This window comes from Sphaerodactylus townsendi, linkage group LG02 (genome assembly GCF_021028975.2).
Source record: "Sphaerodactylus townsendi isolate TG3544 linkage group LG02, MPM_Stown_v2.3, whole genome shotgun sequence".
In the NCBI taxonomy this organism is placed as follows: Eukaryota; Metazoa; Chordata; class Lepidosauria; order Squamata; family Sphaerodactylidae; genus Sphaerodactylus; species Sphaerodactylus townsendi.
In genome coordinates, this window is record NC_059426.1 from 89,938,279 (window position 1) to 89,949,155 (window position 10,877).

Below are 10,877 nucleotides of genomic sequence, written 5' to 3' on the forward strand. Positions count from 1 at the left end.
GGGGGGGGGGGGGGGTGGGGGGGGGGGGGGGTGGGGGGGGGGGGGGGTGGGGGGGGGGGGGGGTGGGGGGGGGGGGGGGTGGGGGGGGGGGGGGGTGGGGGGGGGGGGGGGTGGGGGGGGGGGGGGGTGGGGGGGGGGGGGGGTGGGGGGGGGGGGGGGTGGGGGGGGGGGGGGGTGGGGGGGGGGGGGGGTGGGGGGGGGGGGGGGTGGGGGGGGGGGGGGGTGGGGGGGGGGGGGGGTGGGGGGGGGGGGGGGTGGGGGGGGGGGGGGGTGGGGGGGGGGGGGGGTGGGGGGGGGGGGGGGTGGGGGGGGGGGGGGGTGGGGGGGGGGGGGGGTGGGGGGGGGGGGGGGTGGGGGGGGGGGGGGGTGGGGGGGGGGGGGGGTGGGGGGGGGGGGGGGTGGGGGGGGGGGGGGGTGGGGGGGGGGGGGGGTGGGGGGGGGGGGGGGTGGGGGGGGGGGGGGGTGGGGGGGGGGGGGGGTGGGGGGGGGGGGGGGTGGGGGGGGGGGGGGGTGGGGGGGGGGGGGGGTGGGGGGGGGGGGGGGTGGGGGGGGGGGGGGGTGGGGGGGGGGGGGGGTGGGGGGGGGGGGGGGTGGGGGGGGGGGGGGGTGGGGGGGGGGGGGGGTGGGGGGGGGGGGGGGTGGGGGGGGGGGGGGGTGGGGGGGGGGGGGGGTGGGGGGGGGGGGGGGTGGGGGGGGGGGGGGGTGGGGGGGGGGGGGGGTGGGGGGGGGGGGGGGTGGGGGGGGGGGGGGGTGGGGGGGGGGGGGGGTGGGGGGGGGGGGGGGTGGGGGGGGGGGGGGGTGGGGGGGGGGGGGGGTGGGGGGGGGGGGGGGTGGGGGGGGGGGGGGGTGGGGGGGGGGGGGGGTGGGGGGGGGGGGGGGTGGGGGGGGGGGGGGGTGGGGGGGGGGGGGGGTGGGGGGGGGGGGGGGTGGGGGGGGGGGGGGGTGGGGGGGGGGGGGGGTGGGGGGGGGGGGGGGTGGGGGGGGGGGGGGGTGGGGGGGGGGGGGGGTGGGGGGGGGGGGGGGTGGGGGGGGGGGGGGGTGGGGGGGGGGGGGGGTGGGGGGGGGGGGGGGTGGGGGGGGGGGGGGGTGGGGGGGGGGGGGGGTGGGGGGGGGGGGGGGTGGGGGGGGGGGGGGGTGGGGGGGGGGGGGGGTGGGGGGGGGGGGGGGTGGGGGGGGGGGGGGGTGGGGGGGGGGGGGGGTGGGGGGGGGGGGGGGTGGGGGGGGGGGGGGGTGGGGGGGGGGGGGGGTGGGGGGGGGGGGGGGTGGGGGGGGGGGGGGGTGGGGGGGGGGGGGGGTGGGGGGGGGGGGGGGTGGGGGGGGGGGGGGGTGGGGGGGGGGGGGGGTGGGGGGGGGGGGGGGTGGGGGGGGGGGGGGGTGGGGGGGGGGGGGGGTGGGGGGGGGGGGGGGTGGGGGGGGGGGGGGGTGGGGGGGGGGGGGGGTGGGGGGGGGGGGGGGTGGGGGGGGGGGGGGGTGGGGGGGGGGGGGGGTGGGGGGGGGGGGGGGTGGGGGGGGGGGGGGGTGGGGGGGGGGGGGGGTGGGGGGGGGGGGGGGTGGGGGGGGGGGGGGGTGGGGGGGGGGGGGGGTGGGGGGGGGGGGGGGTGGGGGGGGGGGGGGGTGAACCTTTGGCACTCCAGATGTTATGGACTACAATTCCCATCAGCCCCAGCCAGCATGGCCAATTGGCTATGCTGGCAGGGGCTGATGGGAATTGTAGTTCTTAACATCTGGAGTGCCAAAGGTTCGCCACCACTGACATAGGGCAATATACAGTGTAATCCAACAGGCCTGACAAAATGAACTGCCTGAACCGCGTGCACACTGGAACATGATTCTGCAGTGTCCACAGTGGCTCATCTGCTGAAGATATTGTATATGGAAAAGAATCCTGAATTCAAAAGTTTGAAAACTGGCAGTCTAAACAACTTTCTGTATTTAATTCATTTACCATCTTTACTGACAGATTCAATTTATGGTACAAGTTATCAAGTAGTAACAAGACTTATTGACTTAAGAGAAGTACTTCTGTAAGTTATATGAAGCCAAAAAACCCCCCACTTACTGTTTTGATGCACTTATGAAGGATAGATTCATGAATAAGATCAAGCTTGCCAAGTTCTCCAATGAATTTGATGTTTCCCAGCATCTTGATCTTAGCAATGGCTCTCTGTTCCTCCTCCTCGGGGAGGAGGGGGCCGTCATGCTTATCATAGACTATGCACAAGAAAAACAAACATTTGTTACTTTGTGTGACACGGAACTGAACTATAATTTAATTGTAAAAGAAATCAAAGCCTTACTATCAACATTTCTGGTGCGGTTTTCAAATTCATCCTGAAGTTTAGAAATTAAGAGGCGTCTGAATGTCTAGGAAGGAGGAGACAGCTGATTAAAACGGTACCTTTCTGCAATGCTCATAAGCATAGTAGCTTCAGAGCAAGGCTTGCACACTCACTGTGCTTTGCTTCTGTCCTGGATGACTCTCTGCTGATGGGCCATCAAAGTTGGGTGCATCTTCTGCCAGTCGCAGACATAGTTGAGCATATAGCGAGCTATATTTTGGCTCTTCAAGGGCTTTGTCTACGATCTAAAGAGGAGAATTTGCAGATATTATTAGAAGAAACAAAATGTACCCAACCTTTTGGAAAATACCACATTTTAAATTAGCAAGGTCAAAACTTCTGTTTTCAGAAAGGATCTATGTTCTGTTCTAACACTACAAGTGATTTTGAACTCATGAGCATGTTTCTTTATATCAGATAATGTGCAGTTCTTTGGCATCTTAGGCAGAAATCTTTCACATTACCTCCTCCTGATGCTTTTAAAACTGGAGAATGAACCCAAGACATTCTCCATGCAAAGGAGATGTTCTACATTGACCCAATCGCTCCCTTTGTGCACTTAAATGCCTGAACTGTAAATGCCAGTAGTCTATGGCAAGAAAAAACTCCCTTAATGTGAACAAGCAGATACATTTTATAAAAATGAAGGGTGAAAAGGCTCACTCATTTAATGATTTCCATAGTATTATTTTAATGGTAGTTTACATCTGGAAATTTGTTAAACTGCTATTCAGCTAATGCTCTGTAGAAGTAGAAATACTTTATAAATGCTGCTTAGAAGAGCTTCTCAGTCTTGCTCCATCTTCATTTAATAGCAGTTACTAAAAATGACAGCAAGTTATTACAAAATTGCATAGAAATCATGTTGCTCAATCATTAATTTCTCCTAAATGTATTTCAACACTGAACTGTTTTAGAGCTCAATGACTTTACTGAATATATATATCAGCATGTAAGTATCAGCTGCCCTCATCTGGATAGATGATGCTAGCCCAATCTGTCAGATCTCAAAAGCTAAGCAGGGACAGTCCTAATTAGTATTTGGATGGGAGACCACTAAGGAAGACCAGGATTGCTACGCAAAGACAGCGTGTGGCAAACCACCTCTGAATGTCTCTTACTTTGAAAACCATACTGGAATCGACATAAGCTGCTACTTGATGGCAACCCCCCCCCCCCCCAAGAAAAGTATCCGCTGTGATGCAGTGGTATAACTGTAGTCCTCTACAAATACACAGATGCTCAATGTAGAAGAATATACTCAACCAGTGTCTAACAGACCAACAAAATTATGTCCCCCTCCAATATTCAGGAGCCCAGTAACTTTTAAGACATCTCAGCCCCAAGGCAAGTCTAACCTGTCATTTACATACTGCATTACCTTGAATACTGCTGCATAGGCCTAAAGATTGATTTTGCAGTATGAACGGAAATGTGCCAAGACATCAAGACCAAAGTTATAAAACTAACCTCTGCATTCAGCTCATTCCAATAATGTAACCACTCCCAGGAAATTTTCTCATATCACACAGAAATCCTATCACAGTGTTATTATTCTTGGAACAGTTAAGAAGTTTTTCAGTATATTTTCCCTTACCAGCAGTATGATCCCCTTTAGGATGAGCTTAGACTCTACACCCACATTGAGGAGCTCAAGGCATAGCTTGTCAAACTTTTCAGGAGTAAGCTTATTTAATATGCTAAAGGAAACAAAACAAAAATACTGTAAGACTCCTTTAATTCAATATTCAGGTTATTCACTAACATTATAGCATCTTCCTGTGTTGGTCTTAAGACACTACAATTTTTCAACGCAGGTGCTCCAAGTTAATGTTTTTAATTTTTCCTTAGAGACTGTAGCACATTTTAATTGTATTCCATGGTATCAATTCTATAATGGTAAAAGTTTGGATACAGACAGACTAAGCAGAATGCAATCTGCAGGAAATATACCTGGTTAGGATAAAAGCATCACACAAAAACAGGCAGAAGCGTTCTCAGGCCTTCCATCGGAGGCAGATGGAAGAAAGCCCATGGACAGAAAACTTTAAGGTTGCCAAGCTGACACAAAACAGTGAAAAGGATATGTGAAAGTAAAATTAGACAGAGAAAGGAAGCCTGAGATAGATGCAGAGCAAAATTGGAAAGCAGGCAGGGCACTGTGCATAGCTGGCACAAATGAAGTTATCTAGCAGTTCTGGAAACAGTGGTTGAGATTCTGTTGATGCAGCCATATATCAAACCCGTACAACACCTTCTGTTTTTGCTTTCTAACAAGCAGGAGTGGGGGTTATCAATCACTGAGTTGCATGTAATATGGCAAGTCCCAAATCTGTGCAGGTCTCATCTAAAATTCAGTCAATTGTGGCTTTACAGTTACATCCCATTTCAGTAAGATTATTAGCAATACCCAAAGAGAGTATCAGAGCCAAAGAATGAGGTATGTATAGAGAGTGAACTGCTCATAATGATTTTAACTAATCCACAATTTTTTTTGGCTGTAGGCTTCTAGCAAGGATTTTATTTTAGATGGTGGCTTTAATTAAAATTCTAGTATTTTTAACTTACCCTCTCACTTTCCTGAAGATTGCATCATGTCTTTCTTTGTCATTTGCGGAGTCGTCATCTCGTCTAGTGCTTCGTGAAGGAATCCATTTCTGAGCGTTTTGCCCTGGGGTTTTCCCCAGGAACTCGCTTTGTTTTAGAATACAAGAATCAGAGATTAGAACCCACACAATGCTACTTTATTAATTCAAAGTACTGGAAAATATTTTAAGTATACCATTCCTTTACCCCAAACGGGAGAATCAAAGTGGCTTACATCGTTCTCTGCCCCTCCTTTTTACCCTAACTACATCCAGCACTCTCATCACTATACCAGAATTGGAACAGTATCTGAGGCCGCTTCTGCATGGTCACGCTGGGGGTCGGGTCAGCGTACATGACGCCAACCCAACCCCCCCGGGACTGTTCACACCAACGGTCCCGTAACGACCGAGAAGACGGCGCCGTGCTGCGCCATCGCCCGATCGACTTACCATCCCTGCGACCGTCCGGCGCGTCGCCGAGGCCAGGGGACACGCCCCCCTGCCCTGCGCGACCGCTCCAGAGTTGCAGGTCAGGGGGGGTGTCCCCAGGCCTCGGTGAGGCGCCGGATGGTCGTAGGGACGGTAAGTCGATTGGGCAAGGGGGGAGGGATGGCGCCTTCCAGCCGCTGCTTTTCAAAAATGGCGGCTTCACGCTGTGGGAAAATGGCGGCTTCACGCTGCTGGGGAGGAGTGAGGGCGGTGCGGTTGCGAAGCGGCTGCACCCCCTTGCAAACAGCTCCCCCGGGACAGCGTTTTTGCCGTCCCCAGGGCGCTGTAAAAGGCCCGTGCGGAAAGGGCCTGAGTGTAAGGTTAGGAAGTGTTTGAATGTTCACTACAAGTCACCTATTTCACAAAACTGATATCCTTACCATGCCCCAATCAATGAGAATTTAATGACTGGAAATCAGTATGAACATTAATTGCACTCCACTAGTCCATTCAACTTCTGGTACTCTTCCAGAGATCAACATTTCATCCTCTCCTCAAACAGACCCAGGACTTAGGAACTGGTTCAGAAAGAGTCCCATCATTTGCAGTCTTCACAAAAGGCTTGTATGCCCCTGCCCCCCGCATACAGTTATGGTAACAAAGTCTGAAATGGCTGTTAATACCAGTTCAATTATCAGGTTACCTGAATTAAACAATCTATTGTTGTATAATGGTTTTTAGTGCATTCTTTGCCACGGAATACTATTAGTTACTTTCAGTCCATTGAGAAAGATAAGATTTAATTATTTCAAATAATTAAAATTAAATAAGAACCTATATATCTCAAACTATCAACTCTTCAATTCATAATACAGATTTATAGGAATCAGTTTGATACCATTTAATATATTCATAAAGTAATCTGAAATCAAAATAAATAGTGAAATGATAAAATGGTCAGATCTACAGAGGAGCACAGTCATTTGGACTGAAGGAAAAGAGATAGAAGCTCAATCTCCAGAACTTCTTCAAACTGAATGAAGAGACAACATGGAGATATAGATTTAACTTAAATATAAAATGAGCCACAATGGGGGGAAATTACTTATGTCAGGATGCTGAACTGTTGTTAATCAACCAGCATACAGATCTTGGGGCTGTGATGGACAGCTTTCACCAAAACATCAACTGTGTGAAGCTACAGTGAAAAAAGTAAACTGCATGCTAAGGATTCTTAAGAACTGGATCACAAATGAACTGACCAAATCATAATCGTTCTTATATTTCCTAATTATATTTGGAATACTTCATGCAGTTCTCTTTTGCACACAGTGCCAGCATGGTCAAGTGGCTAGAATGTCAGACTACACAATCTGGGAGACTCACACCTGAATCCGTACTGTACCATGTAAATTTGCTGGGTAACCTTTGGCCAGACTAACCTACCCCGCTTTAAGCTCATCTGAGCATCCACTAGGGAGAAACGGAGGGTGCAAATATCTAAAATCTCAAAAAAACAAGAAAAACAAACTAGCAGCTGGAAAACATGCAGAAAAGAATATCAGAATTATCAAGGAACTTGAACACTTTACCTACATGAAAAAGCTAAACTAAACTAGATCTCATAGGTTTATAAATATATAAGTGCTGTTGAGAACTTGGAAATGAATGCTCCGTAATTTTAAAAAGTAAGCATGATGGGCAGCAGGTCTAAGACAAACAGCACTTCTTGTATAATATGTAATTAATGGGATTCAGTGTCACCAGATGCAGCCTACACTGCTTTAATATAAAACCAAATAAATTCATGGGTGATAAGTTCATACATAGGTACTTAGTCATAGCAAAGAAGTGGAACATCTATGTTCCAAAATATTGTTCCAAAACACAAAAAGGCGGTTGCCTGTTACGTGCACATAGCTTTCCAGACACAGTCATCTGGTTACCCTTGAGAAACAGAACGCTGAACTAGATGGACCTTTCAATCTAACCCAGCAGGGTTTTTAGGTTCTCATGCAATCTAGTATCCAAAATTCTATACAGACTTACCTGTTGCCGGCAGTCTTGGGATAGTGCTGAGGTGCACCCCTACCTCCTCCTCCGCCCGAAGAAGCACTATTGAGAAAAAGAAATAAGGGGAGGAACCAATAAGTAGTTACTACTTGGGGCAAATAAAAAAATCACTGCACACTAACAAAGCATGCAAGGAAGATGCTGTGTGTTTATTGTTCAAGAAATGCTATACAGTGGGCAAAGGGTTTTTTGGGGGAATAGGCTAGTAAATGTCACAGACCTCCATTGTACTTTGTAACTTAAAAGTTAAAAATAAGATGGACATCAAAGAATATTTTTCACAGTCTAATCCTTAAGAGTTCTTGCACTGTATGAGCCAATCATGTTTTCTGATACACAAGGTACAGCAGCCATTTGTTTGTCTGCACTGTGGGCTATAGATCTTGACCTTTGCTACTCATACCTCAAGCACCCTTCGAATTAGCTGGTTTCAACAACATGGGGGCAGGTCAAAAGAAGTCTTGGCTCAAATCTGCCTACAACTGATTTGCACAAGGCTTCACATTGCAGTCATTAGCTGCATAAGCACACAACAACTTGCTATGTCATGTTTGTATGAAATTGGTCATGACCCCTTTGCATCATTAACAGCTGATGAGGGCTGTTATATTACAGGACAGAACTGTCCATTTAAGTGCTTTGTGTCACCAATTTTACTATGAAATTAGAAGTTCCATTAAAGAGATACCTGAAACGAGAAGCACCCCCTTCTGCAATCGCACTCTCCACTTTGGCGGCTTGACAACGAAGAATCTTCAAAAGAATAATAAATTGACAGGATAGGGAAAAACAAAACCTAGGAGACAATAAGGAATACTGTGTTTGACAGCAAAAATGCAACTAGAATCACTTAAGAGTCACAATCAGTATTATCAGTTTCTTTCCAGCAATTTAAATATTCAACTTTATTAGCCCCTGTATCATTATTTACAAGTTGTGAACCATTTGCTTTCCAACCATATCCTCCTCATGATGTTAGTTCAAAGGTCTAAGACAAGTGAAAATGTCATATTTGTTAAATCCATGGACCCACACATAAATCCATTTATGTGACCCACACAGGTAACTGGGGTCTGTATTAATTTAACTTCATATGTTTATGGCCTGTAAGATAACCCAAACAAGCCTTCTGGACTATAACTAATTATGTTTTATGTCCAATAACCACGATCTCCAGACCATAATTATAGCTAAAACACTGTACACTTTCATCTAAGGAGGAACACATTAAAACTACCCGCTCCGGTCGAGCAAAGCATGGCCATTACAGATTGTGCAAAGACTCTTTTTTCTCAGTCTTAAGGCGGAAGTAGTAATATTCAGGTCGGCCTCTCTAATTACCATGTTTAACAATCGTGCACTTCGTTAGGGCCTCAATCCTTTCACTGTTGATGAACCCTCATCTACTTCAACAGGGCTGACTCAGAATGAAGCGTACTGAAGCCTTAAAGCCGCAGAGCGCCGCCGCCACATCCCCAACACACGTGGCTCTATTCTTCCCCACTGGCCTGATCTCGAAATCACGTGCCAAGGAGAAATATGGGCACGACCAAACAAAAGCCCCCCCCCCGCCCCGACTGCGGCTCGCATCGTGTCTCAGCCCAGCGCCGCCCTCCCCCTAAGCCTTTCGGGCACCGCCCGCTTCCAGGATCCGCCGCATTGTCGAGAGGCCGATCTTTGTTCTCCAGAGTCCTGCCGGCGGGCGGCCGCCTCTCCTTGGGAACGACGCTTCGGGGCCTCGTGGCTGCTCGTGCTAGCCTTACAAGGGGGAGCGGCGTCCCTGTCACCCCCTCGGCCGCAGCATAATGGGGATTCTCGGAGGAAGGAACGGCTAGAGCCCCCCGTGTAAAGGCAGAAAGACACACAGCCTCCACGCTGTACTTTGTCTGAATACCCGAAACGCCCAGCCCAAGCATCCCCCTGCCCCAGCCATTCTCCCAGAAACCGCCCCCGAGAGAACCCGGTCCCGGCGGCAGCCGCCATTTTGTGCCTCAGTGAACGTGCACTGATGAGGACAAGATGGCGGCCGTTTTAGGCAGCGGCCATTTTGTCCATCGGCAGCCTGTTCCCCACAGCCTGACTCACTCTCCATCCCCAATTCCCAGGCCCGAAAGAATCCCTCCTACCGGCAGAACTCGTCCGCCATCAACGCTACCCCACCCCATCACTTCAAATGACGGCGAAAACAACGATCTCCTCACCTTCCCTACCGGCTCGTCAGCGTCCCAGGGACCTGGCAGCGGTGAGGGCTGGGGAGAGGCGAGAGAAGGGAGGGGGGAGAGGGAGCCGGGGATCGGGGCTGGGGTAGGGAGGGGGGGAAAGCGAGAATGGCAAGACGAGGTTCCGAATCACCACCGGAGCCACCGAACGGTTCCCTCCGTCGCCTCCATAGAAATCGGACCGACTCGCCGCCGATTCCAGTGTGTACTGAGACAGCCCCACTAACTTTATTACACGGCGCACAACTAGACCCGCCTCAGTATGCCGGCTACCAATCACCGATAGGGAGGCTGCCAGATTGACCAATCACAATGAAGAAAGGGGGTGGGAACAGATCTAAGGCGGGGGAGAAGGTAAGGTTGGTTGATAGGAAGCACCGCCGCAGTGCAGTACCCTATTCACAAAGACAGGCAACTCTTCTCGTGCGCGTAGGAAGCAATTTTGTCTGGGATGGTAGACTGCGCAAATGGCGCAGTAGGTCAATTGGGGCAGGCTGGATAGATCCTTTCTTTTCGTTGCCCATCATTGTGTATTCCAGTAACAGACACTAAAAAATTGTTCCCCGTGAATCACAATGACATCTGCTTCCCTTTCTCTCACGCAAAAGAATTCACGCGGTACTCCTGCATACCCAGATCTCGCAGTCTCCCTGCTTCCAATGTTAAATCGATAACCCTGAGCTGGTTTTCTGGGAAAAGTATTCCATGACTTGCTTGATTTTGTTGTAATGTAGGGACAAAGCTGCTGAGTTAGAAAAAAATCAGCGATCATGACGGTGAATTGGCTATACACCTGATTTAGTCATGAATCCTGAAAAGTCAAAGATATAGGACGCTAGTTTTTAAGTGGACATTTAAAAAAACGTGAATTCAACTCTCGTGACTTTAAAAAGCCACCCATGTTCTATTTCACATTCCTCCTATCCAATGACTAGTAATGCAGACATGGAGCAAATCTCCTAGTCCTTACGTTTTATTACTAGATGTGTAACATGACTCCTGATGACAAGTACCCCTAATGAATTACTCTTTTCAGTAATTTCAGTGAGATTATGCATGCTCTTATGCACAAAATCTTCAAATCACTGTATGCCATTAACCACCCACCTCCTCCATAGTACAGGCATTTCAAAAGAGATCTAGGCTCTAGTTTCAGATGTTTGGAATGAATTATCACATCTTGAAAAACTGCCGAGGATGGTAAAAAATGTGCACTAAGTATGCCTGTT

General features: G+C 50.7%; 1 protein-coding gene across 1 annotated transcript; it reads right to left on the bottom strand.

The window, feature by feature from the left end:
* Positions 1-2,014: 2,014 nt before the first annotated feature.
* On the bottom strand, positions 2,015-9,412 carry EIF4G2 (eukaryotic translation initiation factor 4 gamma 2). Its single transcript, XM_048484577.1, has 8 exons — positions 9,054-9,412; positions 8,118-8,225; positions 7,406-7,471; positions 4,908-5,033; positions 3,937-4,039; positions 2,453-2,584; positions 2,298-2,364; positions 2,015-2,211 (listed from the first exon to the last, which is right to left on the bottom strand). Exons 1-8 carry the CDS (start codon positions 9,410-9,412, stop codon positions 2,030-2,032), a joined length of 1,143 nt encoding a protein of 380 aa, XP_048340534.1. The 3' UTR covers positions 2,015-2,029.
* Between the last annotated feature and the right edge of the window lie 1,465 nt (positions 9,413-10,877).

Bases quoted from the DNA above. Each gene is read 5' to 3' on its own strand.
- EIF4G2 (XM_048484577.1), bottom strand. From the start codon at position 9,412: ATGGCGGCTGCCGCCGGGACCGGGTTCTCTCGGGGGCGGTTTCTGGGA. The intron at 7,472-8,117 runs GTATCTCTTTAA...TTTTCTCAATAG, and splicing joins GGGGGTGCTTCTCGTTTCAG to TGCTTCTTCGGGCGGAGGAG. The intron at 2,212-2,297 runs GTAAGGCTTTGA...TCTTGTGCATAG, and splicing joins CCGCACCAGAAATGTTGATA to TCTATGATAAGCATGACGGC.